This window comes from Brachyhypopomus gauderio, chromosome 19 (genome assembly GCF_052324685.1).
Source record: "Brachyhypopomus gauderio isolate BG-103 chromosome 19, BGAUD_0.2, whole genome shotgun sequence".
NCBI lineage: Eukaryota > Metazoa > Chordata > Actinopteri > Gymnotiformes > Hypopomidae > Brachyhypopomus > Brachyhypopomus gauderio.
The window spans coordinates 7,202,386-7,222,740 of record NC_135229.1 but is presented as its reverse complement, the minus strand read 5'-3'; the positions used below and the strand labels follow the sequence as shown (position 1 = coordinate 7,222,740).

Here is a 20,355-nt window from a genome sequence, read left to right as displayed (position 1 = left end):
ATTCTGTGAGTGTGAGATACTTTCTGAAGTTTTTTCAGGTTACATCATATTTTACAAAACCCCAAATGGCAAAGCAGAAAACAGACAAATACACAGAGACAAAAACATGTTTTACATTTTCTCTATTTATTTTCTCTTCCACACAGACAATAACAAATGCCTATTTTCCCTCTGTCTTTATCTCAAAGTATTTTTAAAATCTTTACCAGCAAACATTCTGGTGTAATGGGAGTCTTTTTTACTCAATGTCATCATATGTATAAGGTAAAGTATGGTTAAAGAAAGTTGCCTGCCTAAATCTGAAGGTGCCAACAATTACCTGTAGCTTCAGAATTCAAAGAACCTCATAAAAATAGTTAATAACCCTCCAAACAGAGACCGACCAGTCAACTCAGAAACGAGAAGCGGTACAACTCTGAACATGAAATAGTCCAGTGGATTTCAATCCACAGCCCGAGTGGAGCAGGATCAGTGGACTTCATTAGGGTTAATGGAATTTACAGGCTTGAACAGCGAGCCCGTTTGAGTCCAGTGAATCAGATGCAAGCAGCCAAAGGCAGATTGACGGTAAGCTCCTTGACAACAGTAGAGCAGAAGTGAACGACGTGTACTGCTAACACCTCCTCCAAGTAAATTGGTTCACAAAAAAATACTTTAATTTTTCTTCTCTGACATTTAAGCTTTAACTCTATGACTCTGTGATTCTTCTTTGCAGTGTATTTCAAAATAATATAGATGTTGCCTATTTTTTTGAGTGTAGTCCATTATAATACTTAGGGAATGTGTAGCTAAATTAAGAGACCATAATTGTTCTTCACATTTCCTATCTGTTTGATGTGATTTGTAGTTCTGCTTCCTAGCATAGTGAATGTGAGTACTTTTTCTTTTCTACCATGTTTTTCTGCCATCTGGTTTAATGCTTTATTGAATAAGCATTAAACCATCAGTCGCCATTTTGTATTTGGCTAAATTTAGATAGGCATAAAGCTCATTAGAGTAGAGCCCTCTTCTGAGTTCCTTTCCACAAGTAGTATTCCAACTATAGACCATGCAGGGGTACTTCAGCGAAAATCCCTGGCAGGTATTTAATTCTAAATGAGGAATTACTGAGTTTGCCAGTATGTCTTGGTCTGCATGTGCTTGGATCTGAGTGCATATTTGCTCCCTGGCTTTGAAGAGATCCACACTTTCCCACTCGAGGAAATACATGAGCACAGACAAACACACAGAGACACCCCCGCGCTGACCAGAAGCTGTAGCATCGCTAAGTGCAACCCTGCACTGAAGCTTCCACTTCCCGTGGGGCTAGGAACCGGTCCAACACAGGCGCAAACATGTGCGACATGGGGGCTCTTGACAACCTGGTAGCCAACACGGCTTACCTGAAGGCCCAGGGCGGGGACGACAAGGAACTGAAGAAACGACGCCGGAGCCTGGCACTGCCCAAACCCGAGCAGTGCACCGGCGCCCGGTCGAGCGTGCCGAGCGACTTCGAGTCGCTATGCGAGGTGCAGCCCATTGGGAAGAGGTTCTTCAGGGAGTTCCTGGGCCAGGGCTCACCCGAGTTCATCGCTGCCGCCGAGTTTCTGGACGAGCTCACCGAGTGGGACTTGGCAGAGGACGCGGCCAGGGACAAGGCGTGTACCAACATCATAAACAGGTTCTGCAAGGAAGGTTCCAAAAGCTTCTTGTCCTACCTGAGTGGGGACATATTGGACAAGTGTAAGGCTGTCACGGAGAAGGACTTTGAGGAGGTGATGGGCAAAGTGAGAGAAGGTACCAAAGAGTTCCTCAAAGGCAAGCCATTTGCGGATTACAAGAAGAGCCCCGTCTTTGACAAGTTCCTGCAGTGGAAGGAGTACGAAAGGCAGCCCATCACTGAAAAATACTTCTATGAGTTCAGGACACTTGGAAAGGGAGGATTTGGAGAGGTAAGGTCTTTTAATGAAATGTAGTTGTATAGCGTTGCAACATAAGTTTGGTGGTTACTGCTTAACATATATGACACTTTACATGTTGCAACATGTTTATGATGGTATGCAGTTATCAATTAAATATATTATTTGTCCACAAAATCATGGATTGTACATTTCTTAAATGAAGGCAGTTCACTTTAAAACATAATTTACAATGCTTGAATGCTCTCTGTGCTGAAATTTTCCAGGTGTGTGCCGTGCAGGTGAAAAACACTGGCCAGATGTACGCCTGTAAGAAGCTGTGTAAGAAACGTCTGAAGAAGAAGCACGGTCAAAATATGGCGCTGTTAGAGAAGAGGATCTTGGAGAAGGTCAATAGCCCTTTCGTCGTCAACTTGGCCTATGCCTACGAAACCAAGAGCCACCTCTGCTTGGTGATGACCTTGATGAATGGCGGTGACCTTAAATATCACATTTACAACATCGGGGAGAAGGGTATCGAAATGGAGCGTATAATTTACTACACGGCCCAGGTCATCACAGGCATCCTCCATCTGCACGCCATGAACATCGTGTACCGTGACATGAAACCTGAGAACGTTCTCCTGGACAGCCAGGGCCAGTGTCGCCTCTCAGACCTTGGCCTGGCCGTGGAGCTTCCGGCTGGGAAGACCTCCACCCAGAAGGTGAGGCTACGGCAGCTCCACACGGTGCACAATATCTGTAGTCGCGGATCTGTAGTTAAGAGGCCTCTCAAAATCAGCATGAAAATAGTCAGGATGTAAGGAAAATATATTTGCTGGTGATGATTGGTGTAACCAGATATCTTATAGCACTTTCCTGAAAACATTTTAAAAGCTAGTTGAACACCCTGTGTTGGCTGCGTTTGACTTTGTACGGCAGCACATGTGCCTCAACGATGGATCCTCGGCGTCATTGCAAAGCACTGGCACTGTCCCAAGTGTCCAGGGTCTCTGTCCCATCTGTCTCCATGTCTTCCTGTTCTGCAGGATCGTTGAGTAGGATGCGTGTTTTGCCATTATGTGATCCATCTGTGGTGCCATCTGAGTTATAAAGACACCGGTGCCATTTGTGCACTGATCAGTGTTCTTGAGTGTCCTGGCCAGATCTCGTCACTCCTGGTTCATCAGAGTGACTCTTTTAAACTGGCTGAAGTGCTCCTGAGAGGTTTGGGCCTTTCAAACCTTCAGTTTCCCTTTATAGCATTTGGCAGACACTCTTATCCAAACAGATTTATATATTTATACCTATGACAGTCTGTGTGCTTGAATAAAGTCATAAAGCACTGAATCATTGAAATGACCTTAAATGCCGTATTAGTGCCATAGATAGAATATGATTATTTGCCATAGATATATTATAATTATAGTCATAGAAAGAATATGATTAATTCACATATATATGAACAAACATTTACATACACTATATAGCCAAAAGTATTAGCTCACTTTCCTTTACTCACATGAGCTTAAGTGACATCCCATTCCTAATCCATAGGGTCCAAAGGGTTCACCCTTTGCAGCTACAACAGCTTCAGCTCTTCTGGAAAGGCTATCCACAAGGTTTAGGAGGGTGTTTATGGGGAATGCCTGGGTCTTAGACTCCGCTTACATTCATCCCAAAGGTGTTCTATCGGGTTGAGGACTCTGTGAAGGCCAGTTAAGTTCATCCACACCAGACTCTGCCATCCATGTCTTTATGGACCTTGCTTTGTGCACTGGTGCACAGTCATGTTGGAAGAGGAAGGGGCCAGCCCCGAACTGTTCCCACAAAGTTGAGAGCATGGAATTGTCCAAAATGTCTTGGTATGCTGAAGCATTCAGAGTTAATTTCACTGGAAAAACAACCCCACACCATAATCCGCCCTCCACCAAATTTTACACTTGGCACAATGCAGTCAGATAAGTACTGTTCTTCTTGCAACAGCCAAACCCAGACTTGTCCATTAGATTTCCAGATGGAGAAGCACGATTTGCCACTCCAGAGAACTCTGAAGTCCAGTGGCGGAGTGTTTTACACAACTGCATCCAATGCTTTGCATTGCACTTGGTGATGTATGGCTTGGATGCTAACTTGGATGTATGGCTTGGATGTATGTTCTTGAGCTAATCTGAAGGCCACACGAAGTTTGGATGTCTGTAGTGATTGACTCTGCAGAAAGTTGATGAGCTCTTCGCACTATACGCTTGAGCATCCGCTGACCCCGCTCCATCAGTTTACGTGAACTACCACTTCATGGCTGAGTTGCTGTCATTCCCAAACACTTCCATTTTCTTATAATACAGCTGAAAGTTAACTGTGGAATATCTAGGAGCGAGTGGACTGGATTTGTTGCACAGGTGGCATCCTATTACAGTTCCATGCTGGAACTCACTGAGCTCCTGAGAGCGACCCATACTTTCATAAATGTTTGTAAAAACAGTCTGTATGCCTAGATGTGTATGCCTTCCATGTGGCCATGGAAGTGATTATAACACCTGATTCTGATCATTTGGATCGGTGAGCAAATACTTTTGGCAATATAGTATATATGAATTGGTGTGTATGAGACAATAATTACTTTATAGATAAACTGTTGAGGTTTAAAAATGATAGCAATAAGACAACCCTAACCCTAAGAAACTAATTAGAATATTAGTGACAAACACACTTCAAGGCAACCAATACTTGTACAGAAAATATTTAGCCTTTTATCTGAATACAAACAGAAATGTGCAGATTGGACTCGTGTTGTATTTCAGATCACTTTAGGTGAGACCAGGTGGAGAATATAAAGTGTGTGAATTTAGCGTTGGAGTCAAGATGGATGGATGGATGGATGGATGGATGGATGGGTAGATGTTGATGAAAACTAGAGTTCAAGTCAAGACCATGAAATTTAATTCCAACTATAATTTCAACATGACCATGAACATTACTCATATCCAGTTTTGTGATATTTACTTTCACAGGAATCAAGAAATAATTATTCCAACACGAATTATAGTGAATAAACCCATTTTCAACTTTTGCAACAGCAGCAGACATCTATGCTTGATTGTTCTTGTAGAAGTGCAAAAAAAATGCAAAACGAATACCAGAGTAGATAAGATGTTAGTTACCACTACCACTTAGTTAATATTGTTACCTACCACTTAGTTAATATTGACATGTCTGTATCAAGATCACAGCTACAACACTAAATTGGACCTTTGTTCATTTTTGATATCTTTTTTCGTTCATTTTATTGTTGAAAATGTATTGTGAATGATGACAGTGAACTTTATGACATTCGTCCTTTTGCACACAAGCACTAATATTTATACTTTTTAAAATATTTCTGCAATCTGTAAGCTGCAATCATTTTTGTTCAATAGATCTATCCCTGCTTGACAAAACTCTGGTGACGTCATGGTTTGGTGTTTTTTTTATAACAGTCAGTAAATTCTGCATTTAGCATCCAAACCATCAGGACTCAAGAATGAAAGAGATTTCTGTTCAGAGAGGCAGGATTCAGCCAGGACTCCAAGCTGTTGCAGCACACTGACTGGTGGTGTGACTCTAAGCTCATCTCCCCGCGCCCTTATGTGGTTAGCAGTGCAGCCCGTGGCCCAGAGCTCCCCAGCGACCCGGCTGGCTTTGTGCTTCTCATCCTCTTACTTAAGAAGAATTATCCAAATCTGCTGAAACCAGATTTGGCGTGCATATGTATGTGTGTGTGCATGCCTGTAAGGGTGTGCATATGTATGTGTGTGTGTGTGTGTGCATGAGTGTAAGGGTGTGTGTATGTATGTGTGTGTGCATGCGTGTAAGGGTGTGTGTATGTATGTGTGTGTGCATGCCTGTAAGGGTGTGCATATGTATGTGTGTGTGTGTGTGTGCATGCGTGTAAGGGTGTGTGTATGTATGTGTGTGTGCATGCCTGTAAGGGTGTGCGTATGTATGTGTGTGTGTGTGTGCATGTATGTAAGGGCGTTTGTGTATGTAAGTGCGTGTGTGTGTGTGTGTGTGTGTGTGTGCATGTATATAAGGGTGTGCATATGTATGTGTGTGTGCATGCATGTAAGGATGTGTGTATGTATGTGTGTGTGCATGTGTGTAAGGGTGTGTGTATGTGTGTGTGCTTGTATGTAAAGCCGTGCATATGTGGGTGTGTGCAAGTATGTAATGGTGTGTGTATTTGTGTGTGTGCATGCGTGTCGTTGTGCTGCCCATTCCAGCAGTTATGTCCAATATTTATTCACTGCCAGTCAAAAGTTTGAACACACCTACTCTATTTTTATTATTTTCGACATTAAACAGGGAAGATGTCAAACCAGTGAAAGAAATTATGCTATCATGCTCTATAACCAATATTAGATTATTTGAAGTAACTATCCTATATTTAGATGGCAGCTATGCACAGTCTTGCTGTTCTGTTAACCAGCTTCATGAAGCAGCACCCATGATACTTTTTCAACTTCTGACGGTCGTTGGTACACTGAATATTTGATTACTCCCCTGTGTTTTACTGAACTACTTGTGTAAGAGAGTTTGAGAGAAGGTCAGGAAAGCACAAGGATCTTCTAAACAAGGGCTCCTGTGGATCCAAAGCTGTTTGTATATGGACCAGAAGACAGATAAATTACATCAGGAGAGAGAGTGTGTACTCTGACAAAAAAAAAACCCATGTGGAATCTTGGATATTTTTTAATGAACATGAAAGGATGCATTTTCTTACTGTGGATCCTCATGTGACTGTTGACAGAGAACAGAGGATTATGATTAAGCCTCTTCTCTTTGGTTCACAAGAGAGCTCAGCTAGTAGTGATAGAGTAGTTACATAAAACCCCAGCTCAAAGGCTATTTTATTTTTTTTTTAAGTGAGCTATTTTAAACCCTCCTTAAAATCCATTACTGCCATATTGGTTTGTAGTTGTATTTGGGTGCATGGGTAGAGGAAATTCATTATTTTAATATATTGTGTATATTTAATTATGTAATGTTTTAGCATCACTGTGCTAAAATATTTACTACAGTTTTTCTTCTAATCCCTCTTCCTTACTCCTTTTCCTTCATAGGCTGGAACTGGAGCTTACATGGCCCCTGAAATTTTGACTGAAACCCCATACAGGACGTCAGTAGATTGGTGGTCTCTGGGGGTTAGTATATATGAGATGGTAGCTGGATACACACCGTTCAGAGGTCCTGACTCCAAGAAGGAGAAGTTGGATAAAGAGGAGGTGCAAAGGCGAATCATCAATGAGGAGCCCAGATTCGACCACAAGAACTTCAACGCGTCCACCAAAGACATCGTTCAACAGTTCCTCAAGAAGAATGTGGACGAACGTCTTGGCTGCAAGTAAGTTCATGTCTCATAAATCCATGATTCAGTGTGACGGAGGATATTTAATCATGTCAGGCAGACTGGGAATCCATATTATTATTTGATATTTTACCAAAAACATATAAGGAGAGCACCAACATAAACACTGGTTGGCTTGAACCACAAAGCATGAAAGTCTAGGACCAGTATTTAATCTGTTTCTCAAAAACTGGACTTACACTTCTATTAATAGTGTGCTTGGAGTCCTCAGGATTTCTTTTCCAATACAGAGAAATGTGCACAGATTTCACAGTCTTCTGCATTTAACAATGTGCTACAGATCAAAGAGATGAAGATTGGGTAGACAAATGCTGATATATTTGGTAGACACCACATGAGATCAGCTGGATACAAATATTGGTTTGGTTAAGAAATGGTCCTTGCTTCTCTGTTAACATACTTAAAAAACAATGCTATTTACATTACTTAGACTGTCCATATCATACCATTTACATTATATGAAGTGTATTGGCATTTAATCCTGTCTATGGCACATCATCTATATCAGATATATAAGTTGACTGTTTAAAAGACTAAAGTCCTAACGTTGCCCTTGTGGATCTCCGCAGAGAGGATGATCCCAGGAAGCACGAATGGTTCAAATCCATTAACTTCCCTCGTTTGGAGGCGGGTCTCATCACCCCACCGTGGTTGCCCAAACCCAACGTTGTCTATGCTAAAGATACTGGCGACATTGCAGAGTTCTCAGACATCAGAGGAATCGGGTTCGATGCCAAGGATGAGAAGTTCTTCAAGGAGTTCAGCACTGGTGCTGTGTCGGTCCACTGGCAAAAAGAGATGATTGACACTGGACTCTTTGACGAGCTCAATGATCCCAGCCGGAGTGAACCCTCTGGTGTAAATGGTGATATGAAATCAGGCACTTGCACACTCCTGTAATTAAACCGTACGGTACAGCAATGCTTGCTACATAAATGTAAAGGCAGACATGACTAAAACAAAATAAACCATGTGTTGTTCCAAAGATGAGATGAATGATACCAGAATGAAATGGAACATCAGTCAGTTATGAGACAGGAATGTTTCTTCTTTGCATTGGACTGGCACATTGTCTATGGAGAAGCATACAGAATTTCATGCTGTTTCTCCAACCTTGTTTTGTGACGTAGTAAACCTCCTCCACACGAAAAGGCACAAATGGGAAATTGTAAACACATGTGAGAAGATTTGAGAACAGTAGTTAATAACCAAATGTCTCCTAATGTACGGTGTAAAAATGAGTAAAAAATATCCTAGTGTATAATGTTTCTGATCATACATTGAGTCCAGACTTTGAGTAAATAGAACATGTAACAACTTTCATCAAAGGTCCAAACTGCTGGAAACATGTTGGTGCTGAAAAGTAGCTTCACCGTTTTCAAGTATTGTGCACCTTGCCAAAATCACAGGTATGTGTTGATCAATTCATACTAGTTCAGAAACAAAGCACTGCACAGCACATTTATATAGTAAAACATTAGCGAATTTAAGGAAAATATCTATATTTTTGCTAACAGAAAGTGCATTTGATAGTAATGTATTATGTTCCTGCTAACGTATATATGTCATCAAAAATTATTTAACTATTAAATATATTTTTGACTTGAGATGGGTTCTGACCTCCATGTCTATGACATTAATTACTGGTTTGTATGAGTCTGCTATGTGCTGCTTAGTTCTTTTTAAAATAAATGGTCAATGTATAAATATATACTGTATATGTCAGTGGTTCCCAAAGTGGGGGGCGCGCCCCCTAGGTGGGGCGCGGAGCTATTGCAGGGGGGGCGCGGAGCTTGGAAGTAAAACGGGATGCACCGATTCCGATATTAATATCTGAAACAATTCTAGATCGGGTATCGGTGACAATGTGACCGATCCATAAAAACAGATCTATTCAGTCTAATTCTATGCTTGTATTGCTTGCTTTTCGGAGTTAGTTCAACCTTAAATATCCACTCTGTCCCGGATAGAAGTGAACCTGGACAGTTAACAGTGAACAGTTAACAGTGAAACGCGAAGCACACAGAGGAGAGGTGAATCACTGACTCGTACTCGCGCTGGTGCTATTCCACTTAGTCCGTTTATTTGCTGGTTGACCAAATTAAACCTGGGCTCCAGCACTACTTGACTGTTCATACATGAACTGGTGAGTTGCCCAAAGCTCATTGAATGCGTTACTTACAGAAATGAAATAATGATAAAATAAAGAGCAGTGGTCTGAGTCAACAATATTCCATACGCGCACTCAACTCGCTCCCTTAAAGAGACAGTACACATATTTCTGGCCGTTACATGCTTTGTGCTCTGCGTGATGTCTGCGCTTGCAAACTAGCCGCATATGAATTGCTGTTTCTCTTATTTCATCTCCTTATTTATTTTAAATTATATTTAGAATTCTTGAACCATTTAAAAGGTTTCTTGCAGTTTATTTTTTTCATGTTTGACCAAAGTTGTGAACCTATTGTTTTTGTAAGTTTCAGGTTCTTTGGTATTATTTATTTTACATTCAATGTTATATTCATAATTGCACTGACTGAACAAATGCAAGTTGTGTTGTTTTTACATGTTTTTGTGTGTGTTTAAGTGTGCTATACTGGTACAGAGTTTTCAATAAACTTCTAATTCAGTATGTCTGTGTTTTAAAAAAAAAATGTTTTAAGTCGATTCAGCACAGTTTTACTCTATCGCCGATACTAAGCCTCAGATATCTGAATCGGTATCGGAAGTGAAAAACGTGAATCGGTACATCCCTAATCAATATGGGGGGGGGGGGGGGGGGGGGCGCAAAAATATTCTCATCTACTAAAGGGGGGCACGGCAGAAAAAGTTTGGGAACCACTGGTATATGTTATCTGACATATACATGTACAGAACCTAGGACTGAAAATAGACAAAATGTGGTAAAAGTGACAATGGCCTCACTCTCTTTGAGTGCCATGTCTGACCTTTGTGATAATGATCTCGCTCACTTCATGTCGTTTCTGTCCTGTGGAGTCATGGAGTAATGAAATGTTCCTTTGGTCTTGCTGGGTGGCGGGGCTTGTTGTAGGAGTACGTCGAAACCTCGTTCTCCAAGTTCTGGGATGTCCTGCACATAGCTTCCAGCTGCCTGGCACCATCAGGACCACAAATGTTGAGGAGAAGCAAACTTCTTTGGTCCTGCCTAACTGGTGCTTAGTGGAGTAGCAACCACTGTTGCTATCTGATGTTATAAAGATTCCTGTCATTCCCAGCTTCCTACATGTGTTTAATCCCACTCCAAACAATTTTGTTTCTTTGTTTTTTATTATACTGTATATACAAAATATATAATATCTTGGGTCTATAAAACTTGAAATACAACTCGAGTTAGAGATTTTCAATGGGATTGTGAACCATTCCACAGGGATGTGCAATGCGCATAAATGGTGTGAGTAAATAAAAAGGTTTATGTCTTTTACATCTTTTGCTTGAGTTTTTGTTGGTTAAAATGCATAAGTGTAAAATCCTGGATTTTGTAATTTTGTACTGGCATCTCACTCTACAGTCAATACAATTGATTAACTACTTTTCATTACACCTGACTAGATACTGACACGTGCAACAGATGATGTTAAGCACACATCACATTGCACATCACATTTCGCACACATCACGCCCTCAGTAGGAGGCACACATCACACTGAAGACTGCTTAGTAGTCTTGGGCTGATTGCCACAGTGCCAAACTTATCTAGATTAAGACCATAATCTAGATTACCATGGTGTACTTAAATCAACTGCTAATCTCTACAATCTTGTACCTGCAAAATGTTACTTTCACTACAGGACAACATTTAAAATGTTAAACAGTTTTATTGTACTCATATGCACAACAATGGGTGTACATCCTATAAAGTAAAACTGGCTTCGTTATGGTTTCGTTGAACAATTTGATTCGTGAACATACACTATCCTGAAGGCCCGAAATAAAAACAGCCTTGACTACATGAACGCATTTGTGCAAGCAAGTTTTATCAATTCGGAATTAAGTCTCATCTTCATCAGCAAATCACCAAAGGGTTAACCAGATGATGCAATAGCTGATAAATGATTTGTAAGTAGCTATCAGTGTAATGCAGCAAGGTATGAGTCAGGACACAAACGCTGAGAGAAATTACGTTTATAGAGGGCAAATCACAAAGAAGCATCTAACAGAACATTGCATGTCCAACAATGACAAGTAGCCAGACAGGGGAAAACACAGGGTTTAAATACACAGGCAAATGAGAGAAGAAACAAGAAACAGGTGAAAGTAATCAGAAAGAGATAACCAAAACAAGGATAGGTAGGTCTAGGAACACAGCACTCCACACTAGCACTAGCCTTCAAATGGGTTAGCACTGCTAGCCTTCCCATGGGTTAGCACTGCTAGCCTTCCCATGGGTTTGCACTGCTAGCCTTCCCATGGGTTTGCACTGCTAGCCTTCCCGTGGGTTAGCTATATGGTATGGCTCTCAGAGTACAATAGACAATGGGTATGATTGGGGACCATACACCATTAAACAACCCCAGACAACATGTCAATTCTTTAACCTTATAATCCCACTGTGCCAGACAGCAGACTCTAAAGTTCAGAGGCTAACCAACAAAACTATAAGGTGGAAAGGATAGAATGAGGCAGAAAGAATAGAGTGAGGTAGAAAGCAGAAAGTGAGGTAGAAAGTAGAGAGGTAGAAAGCAGAGATTGAGGTATGGAGTGAAATTCTAGGCTATTGTCTGGCCTCACAGACATAGATATAGAGGTCAAAAATTGTCGACCATACAACATTTTTGACCATTTAAGTTCTGAACTCCAGGAAGCTGTTTATGAAATCAAAAAGTAAAACTATGCACAGTGGTAGAAATACATACCCAAACTTCAGCATACTGCCTAGGAAGGCTAAGGTTCAGGCCAATGCCCCTTATAGCAATAAAACTTAACCCATTGGCATGAGTGGATACAGACGTTAGTCAACCCTTTTAATATGTTACCACAAGCTGTTTGACAAAGTTTCAGGTGGAAGACTCCTGTGTAGTTTTATGTAAGAATAAAAGGTGAGACTTTGGTCAAGTTGCAGGAGAACAAGGTTTTTTTTTAATGAGCTTATTATTCCGGTGCAGTGCCGCCATGCTGATTCCCTCAGGGTTCCTCCTCTTCTAACGAGAGACTCACGCTGTAGTGGCTCATTCTGGCTAACGCACTCAGCTCAGCTCATCTGGCCGAGTCTTACAGCTATACTCGTGTTCATGCAAACATTCCAACTGATCTAAATATTCAAAACTGGTTTAATGGCATTTTGCTTTTATTGTTGTGTAAAAAAGAAAAGAAAAGCAAGACAAGAGGCAGGGAAGACAAATAAAGCAGTCAAATAAATCCTTTCACATACATACATCTTTGTACACACAGTGGAGTCCCTTATTTTCAACAGGTGTAAACCAGATATAGATCATATCACTTATACATGTATTGTATTAGTGATGGAACCTTGTTTGTGTTTTATTTGTATACTGCTATCAGGGTTCTTGTCTGATTCAGGCCTGTTTATTATGATAATTCCATCTGTGGAGGAATAAAAAAATGATCAATTCAAATATTAATCAAATTAAATCAAATATTCAGCTTTGCTCACATTAATGTTCAAGAAATTGAAATGACACAAAGTCATATTGACCTCTAACCACCGTGTACTCACCACAGTTGGTATGAGAGCCTTATTTTTACACTGCAGTCCCACGGTGTGATTGAATAAATGATCACTCATTTGTTCTCACCACATGGTCCTAAAGTTGGGAGATGTCATGTAAAGTTAGATAGATGGCTCTTTTAACCTCAGGCTTGGTCTTTACAGCAACCTCACACGACATGTGTGATACTGACACAAACTGACACGAAACCCACTTACGCCACATTTGTGATATTGATAAGTTTGATAAGACTATACATGCAGGAAATTGCATCTGTAAAACATCTGGCAGATTCTCCATACCTCTAGTGTGTGGGTTTTTTTCCTTGTGCTTTTAAGATGGATGCCCTTTGAACATTTATTGTACTTTGCTACCAGTGACAATTAATGATATATGCCTATATAGGCCTACTGTATGCTGAGTGTAATATACAAAGCAAAAGGTTGTAACAGCAAATTTATATTTTATTCTCACTACTTAATCTGCAAACAATATTGCTATATATTTCATTATGTAAGAAGTCAGTGATAAGAAATCAGTTAGCTAGGGCAGTCTTGCTTAAAATTGAATTTGAACTGAGGAGAAGAGAATGTCATGTCTGGACCCGCCCCTCACTTGTCAAACATTTCTTCGTTTCCTCTTTCCATGTGCTTTTGTTTTGATTCCCACGTGCTCTTGTTGTCCTTTCGTAATGTTCCTTCCGGTCTTTTTGTAACTCCGACCACTTCGTATTGATTTCACCGGTGTCTAGTTTAGTTTCTTGCTCAGTCATGCATTTACCCTAACCCCAACCCTAATCTTCCGTGTTGTGGGTCATTTTTTCAAGTAATTCCGTCCCTTCCCTGTTCATTATTCATGTATTTGAATCCTGTGTTCATTGAAATTTTTATGTATTTATTTCTAGTTTGGTTTGTGTATTCCTTGATGTCCCTTTCTCTTCGTAATGACTATACTCTGATGCTGAGCCGTTTCTAATAGTGCTCGTGCTGAATGTAGTTTTTTCCCAGTTTCATAATTTGCAAGTGCTTTGTCCTAATCGTGTGTTAAGCTCTGCGTCTGCATTACCCTGCTGTTCAGTTTCAGTTACATACTCCCATTCTTTAATGTTATTTAGTGTAATTCGGTGATTGTCTATAGGCCTACTATAGCCTATTCCCATTCGGTCTGTCGTTGTTCGATGTTTTCATATTCTGCGTTTTTGTGTACTTTGATAATAAACCATTAAAATATTCGCGCAAGTGTCCAGATTCAACCAAACATACCTTACAGAGAAACGGGTAAAGATCAGATAAGGCAGTAAGCAACAATGTGCTCGGAGAACAGGGACCTCTGGTGGTGAATGGTGGTATGTTAGGATGCTGACGTGAGGAGGTTTGGCGCTCCCAATCAATCATCTCCCAGAAACAATCAGAAAAGACTGATAGAATGCAATCATTTTTTTTTATTTATATTAATTTGAACGGCATATGGAAGTTGGAGTCATATGAGAAGCAATTCATTTTCAAAATTCTATATGTAGATGGTATATAACTATGTATCTGTCAGTATATAGCTTGTCTCACCTTCCAGTGGGTGATCATAAAGTTTTCCTCATAACTGGGCCTTCTACTGTTTCTACAGGATTGCACTCTTCTGAACACACATTGCTTCCTGGATTTGGTAGGAGCATCTCCTCCAGCTTAGGAGTCACAGCCCCATGTGCCTCTTAATCTTTAAACACTGATAATGTCACCACTGGGACAACCTTGGTGTTAAGGGTCCACATTCTCTCCATTTTTGTTTATTTTAGTCTCTGGTCCTGGTATTTTTCCAGTGTTTTATATGCCCGACATCTATTACCAGTACTGTTTTCTGCATGTTGTCCACTATCACAATTTTTGGTTGCTGATCTGTCTGGATCTGGAGTTCCCACAGAATCTTATCCTCTTATCCTGGAGGTTCCATGGGGCTTATCCTGCCATCTCACTCCATGTTAATGCATCAATAATACTATTTACCATTCAATGGCTTTAAATAACCTTTATTCCATGATGTTAAATGGCTCTAAAGGCATCTGCATAAGCCACAGACCATGCAGAGGCTACAGAAATCTCTTATATTACAGATATTTGTTCCAGTTACATTTTTCATCATCTATCTATGAGCTAGGAATCTCCATTTTTAATAAAACCTTTCCTTTTTACAGTGATAGGACAGTATAAACTATGATAGACAATGCAGTGATGAATACCATTAAATGTGCATGAGGTAATACAACCCACAAAAGGAGCAACACTAGACCAACACGAAAAAATACCAATCACAGCGTATTACCGCCCACAACACTTCAGACGTCTTGTTTCATATATATATATATATATATATATATATATATATATATATATATATATATATATAAATCCCTTGCAGGGTAAAAATAACCACATTCAACGGCTGACAAAGCGTGGTAAGGGAGTGTTCAGAGTGAGACAGTCCTTCTACATGTGCACTTTTGTGTTCCGCGATAAAACTGGAAAGGGTGGTTTACACTGTGATAGGAGAACAGATTTATAAAGGTATGGCTAAGGTTGCAGTTATCGGGTGCGGGGAGAACAGCACCCTGTCCATCTACTCGGTCACCAGGAGTTGGAAAGTCACGCGGCCCAGGAACTTGTCACGATCGTCATTGTTTTTGAGGTTCGAGCCCTCCACACGGCACTCCACGGTAACGTCCCGGTTGTAGCTTTCCTTGCTCAGCAACAGCTTCACGGCAACCAGAGGCTGCACATACCCGCTCTGGAGGAGGCGAGAGAATACACTCGCGTCGCTAAGGGACTTTTGTTCAAAGGAAATTGCCCATCGGTACAAAACATTCTGTGTTCCAGTCATTTGTATTTTTATGTCTCTGCAGCATGGTTTCACCAAAAAAAGAGCTAGTGTTGCTCACCTGAGTCTTTTTCCCATAGTAAGGGAAGTACATCTTGTCAATACGCCCTTCATCGGGGAAATATTGTACCTGTATAGGGTTCTCCCCCTGCAGAAACAAAGGAGGAACAATATCATCACACACTGATTTGATACGCGGTATGCCATCAGAAAGAAAGATTACTTGTTAGCACACTGTTTAAAACCTACATTAACTCCACACAACGAACCATTAATTAGTTACTGTTGTCCAGCAGGTGGCATCTGAATTCTGGTTTTTGAAATGACGCCATGGTCGCATCGAAACATGATGTAACTTGAACAGTTCTCCACGTATAGAGAAACAATGGCATTTTCTGGGCTTATAGACTCCTTCATTACTGCATGCCTGACCACAAAACAGTAGGAACATTTTAATCGAACATTTCACCTAGTATTGATTTAAAGCACAGTGTTGAGTTTAAGAAGAAAATGCTCTTGACAATGCGTGCATACAAAAATGGAGATCAAGAAAAGAGAATTATGTAAGAACACAGGTTGCCACTGAGGGCCACATAGGAGATAGAGAGAAGTGTATAGAGTGGACATTACACCGTGATCTTACCCATCACTTTATTAAGGATCTCAACTGTCCGCATGCAATAAAAAACACGAGAGGAACAGAAGAGAGAAAGAAGAAAGGGTACACAATGGTGAGAGAGAATGAGACACAGACAGGAAAAGCAGGCAGGCAACACACGAACACAAGAACTCACACCACGAAGGCACCAGACCCACAATTACAACCTTGAATTCACATTCATAACACATCTACTGAATAGCCGAACGTAACATGAGAGTTCGTGAAACGAGGTCGCCACACCCCCCCACCCAGTTGTCTTACCTTTGTAGTGCAGTTGATAAATGGATTCCCTGCTGGCTTAAGGCCAATGATCTGTAGATGAAGATGAATCCGTTAATAGCCTTCATCTCTAGGTGTTATGTTATCTTAGGACAAAGACGTTTTTAGCGTTTGTCAGATGCTGTTATCCAAAGCAACCTTTTAACCGTAGACATCATGCGGGATTCAAAGCTGTGGCTTTGGTGTTGTGAACACCTTGGCACTCCCTCTTTTATTAGTTGAGGACAGGAGAGCATGGCTGTGGCTTCAATGTGCCTCGAGTCAGAATCGCTTACCCTGTTCATCTTGATGAGGATGCACGGCTGCCCCTGGGCGTAACCGAAGGTGGGATCCCCCAGGCCGGAGCAATGGCCGAGGAAGCTCCTCCGAAACGGGCACGCCTTCTTCTGGGCCTCACCGTCCTGCTCATAGTAGTGCCCCGACTGACAGATCTCATTCGTCACCTGCTCAGAGTCATTGTACTCTGGAGCCAGAAAGGGAGATGTGGAGGAAAAGAAAGAAATGGAGAAAGAACGAGAGTCAGAGAGAGGACAAAACAGTGCCATTAAGTGTCCCGACCCGAGTCAAAGGGCTTCACTCGTGTATCTTTTGTGTGCTTGCAATCAGCCGGGAGCTACACACAGGGAGGAAAGACAGTAGCTCTGATCTGGTCAATTCTTCATGTGAATTTGTCCTGCCAGTGTTTCTGTTTAACATTCTCTGTCTTCATGCTGCATTTTAATCTCTGGGTGCATTTTGATAACCAGGCAGTGAAAGTACACTCTCCAAATAAAAGCACCCTTGTAAGTTTAAAATTGTAAATTTCCTATTAGCCAAATAAAATGCACATTTTGGTCAAACTGCACGTCCCCTCTGTACATACAGGTCCCCATCAGTGTTTCTGAGGCAACTATCCATGAGTTTGGCACCTCCGCAGACAGCAGAAGCAGACACAGGCTGAGGACTTACTCTGCAGGAGGGTCTCCAGATGCTGGATAAACTCTTCATACTGTAAAGGCTCTGATCTGTTGTACACAATTTCCATTGACCTAGGACTGATGACCAACCCTGTAAACAAAGACAGCCTGCTATTATGATTGTTATTGTAAATTACATCACATAACTGTGTTTCTTGTGCTCTACACATGGGATGAGACCACCTCACATGATAACCGATACCACAATAGTATTTCCATGCTGCATTCATGTTTAATGGATTAAAGTGTACTTTGCACTGTAGTTTTTGTATACTTCACCCCCATAACATATTGTATTTATTATTATTTTACAAATTTATTACAAAATTATTTACAAAATAAATTATTATGTGGCCTACTTTAAAGAGAGGACCTAATCTACATGATTTGATGTGGTTATGAACGAGTGACGGTCCAGTGTGTGTTGGGCGTCCAGGGTCACCTGGGGAAGGAACCCGGTCGTTGTACTTCGGTACAGTTTCGTCCAGTGTCTGGAGCATCGCCCACAGGGTGAGAGTAAACATACCAGCCAAGAAACCATAGAAGATGGTGTAAAACAGCAAGATGAGTCCTAAAAAGAAGCAGGTAATTACTACATGAGTCATGATCAGTGCTTTAGAGATCACTACATTAGAGTCACTGTCTGTGCTTTACAACATGGCCCACCTGAGGGTGGAATATAAGCTCCATTGTGCCATTTTAAAGCTTAAATGTGAACTTATACATAACAAAAAAGCAGCAGGTGCCCATTGTTAGTACAGAGAACATGGAGTTTTGAGATAGCAGTTCCAAACACTGCTGTCATGCCATCAGGCACCTTATATAGCAAAAACGAAATTCTTTAAATATAAAATGCTTTAATTTCCCAACTCAGATGAATCAGGAAAACAATTTTCCAATGTGCAAGCAGCAGGTAAAGCGAGGAGGACTGCAACTACGGTGATTCAAAGGCTGCGAAGCTTCGTTGTGGTTTTCAGAGGCAGGCGCATCGCTGTCCTTCATGCCCAAATGTTTCTACAATCGCGGTGCATTTTTACTGATGGTGAAGGCGGCCGTGTCTAGAGACGCATTTAGTGAGACCCGAAACGGCCGAGCCTAATTTGACCTTGAAAGACTCTCAGTAAGGTGCCATTTAATTTAAGGAAAAAGAAGCGTCACTGCGCACTGGACGCGCGTAATACGGCGCCCTCTTACAATGACAGCCCTCTTCGCAGGTGAATTCACGTCCCCGCTGTGAATGAATGCTGAATTTAAAAAAAGAAAGAAAATGACATAACACCCAGTAAATGGGCGTTTTCATATCTTAATACGTTTAACCAGACCTTTAATTAAATGGCGCAGCTATATAACGACGAAGCAATTAATACACTGTCATATTTGAAAGACAGAAAAGCAAGAAATCTGCAATTTTAGTGACGGACGTGGAGACGATGTTCATTAGCTGAGATGATGTTTCATCATCCTCTGCTGTGATTCCTCAAGAAGTATACAGCCACAAGGCCTGATCTATCTTTAGCCACGGTGGACTCATACCGATGTCGTTTGAAACATGGACGTAATTTTGATTTCAAAAGTGGGGGGACATGGATTCGTCGCTATTTAAATATTTGGTTTTAACCGTAAAAACTGGGGGGGACCAAAACCGGCTTTTGAAAAAGTGGGGGGGACATGTCCCCCCCCCCCCCCCCCCCCCCCCCCAAAAATTACGTCCGTGGTTTGAAATATAGGTAAATGTAACGTTATGAGGCGCTATTGTATTTAACACGGCTCCACGTTACATTAAAGTTCAGGTTATTCGACTGTTACATTGGCAGACTGCACATACACATAAGTTTTCAGTTACAATAGCGTTTTTTATTAGGATGACAGAATCACTGTGTTGTTTTATACCGCACTATATTGTACAGCCTAAATAGCTTTGCGTGATAAAGCCCCTACCGCTGTGGTATGAATTGGACAAATCATATAAACATTTATATATTTGTATATATATATAAACATTTGACTACCTCATTACCTGCACCAGGTGCACTGCGGCAGATATAAGATCAATCCCATTGAGGAATAAATGGCATCGTTATTTAATAATCGCACGTAATATTCCCTTAGTTTGTCAACTGAATTGTGCTCTTACCCCAACTGCTGGCGGTTCGACCCACAAACTCCCCCGTTGTCGGGTTGTAGATTACATGTTTCCAGGTGGATTCGTGTCCTTTGTCGTCCTTTGGTTTTTCCTCTTTCGAAGACATGTTTTGATTTCTGTTGATGCGTCGCCTGGATGAAGGATGGTTCGAGGTGTTGGGTGTCTCACCGAAATAAGGCTGGGATAAAGAGGGGGTTAAACCGTGTGATGGCAGAAAGAGCGCCAGCCTGCGACGTGCCCAGAGATGAAGGAGCGCAGAGTCCAAACGCGGCCCGACGGTAGCGAATCAGATCTTGGGGGACGAGGAGATGTGCGCGTTCACGCGCAAGCGCTTTGATTTAACCATGAAATGTGCGTCAAATTACCCATCACTGTGAAAATAATGTCATGGGTGTCGTGCTAAAATAATCATTAACGTTTATTAAAACTGGGCGCACGTTTCGTATGTCAAGATAATGCATCAATATACAATATTATTAGAGAAAA

At 41.2% G+C, this 20,355-nt stretch overlaps 2 protein-coding genes across 2 annotated transcripts; one reads left to right on the top strand and one right to left on the bottom strand.

The window, feature by feature from the left end:
- The first annotated feature begins 435 nt into the window (after positions 1 to 435).
- Positions 436 to 9,910, top strand: grk7a (G protein-coupled receptor kinase 7a). The gene is made up of 5 exons (XM_076981994.1): positions 436 to 567; positions 1,178 to 1,931; positions 2,165 to 2,602; positions 6,977 to 7,257; positions 7,851 to 9,910. Exons 2-5 carry the CDS (start codon positions 1,335 to 1,337, stop codon positions 8,179 to 8,181), a joined length of 1,647 nt encoding a protein of 548 aa, XP_076838109.1. The 5' UTR covers positions 436 to 567; positions 1,178 to 1,334; the 3' UTR covers positions 8,182 to 9,910.
- A 5,059-nt stretch (positions 9,911 to 14,969) lies between these two features.
- atp1b3a (ATPase Na+/K+ transporting subunit beta 3a) lies at positions 14,970 to 20,355 on the bottom strand. The gene is made up of 7 exons (XM_076982040.1): positions 19,861 to 20,355; positions 18,169 to 18,297; positions 17,719 to 17,817; positions 17,046 to 17,233; positions 16,753 to 16,803; positions 15,892 to 15,978; positions 14,970 to 15,740 (listed from the first exon to the last, which is right to left on the bottom strand). Exons 1-7 carry the CDS (start codon positions 19,973 to 19,975, stop codon positions 15,573 to 15,575), a joined length of 837 nt encoding a protein of 278 aa, XP_076838155.1. The 5' UTR covers positions 19,976 to 20,355; the 3' UTR covers positions 14,970 to 15,572.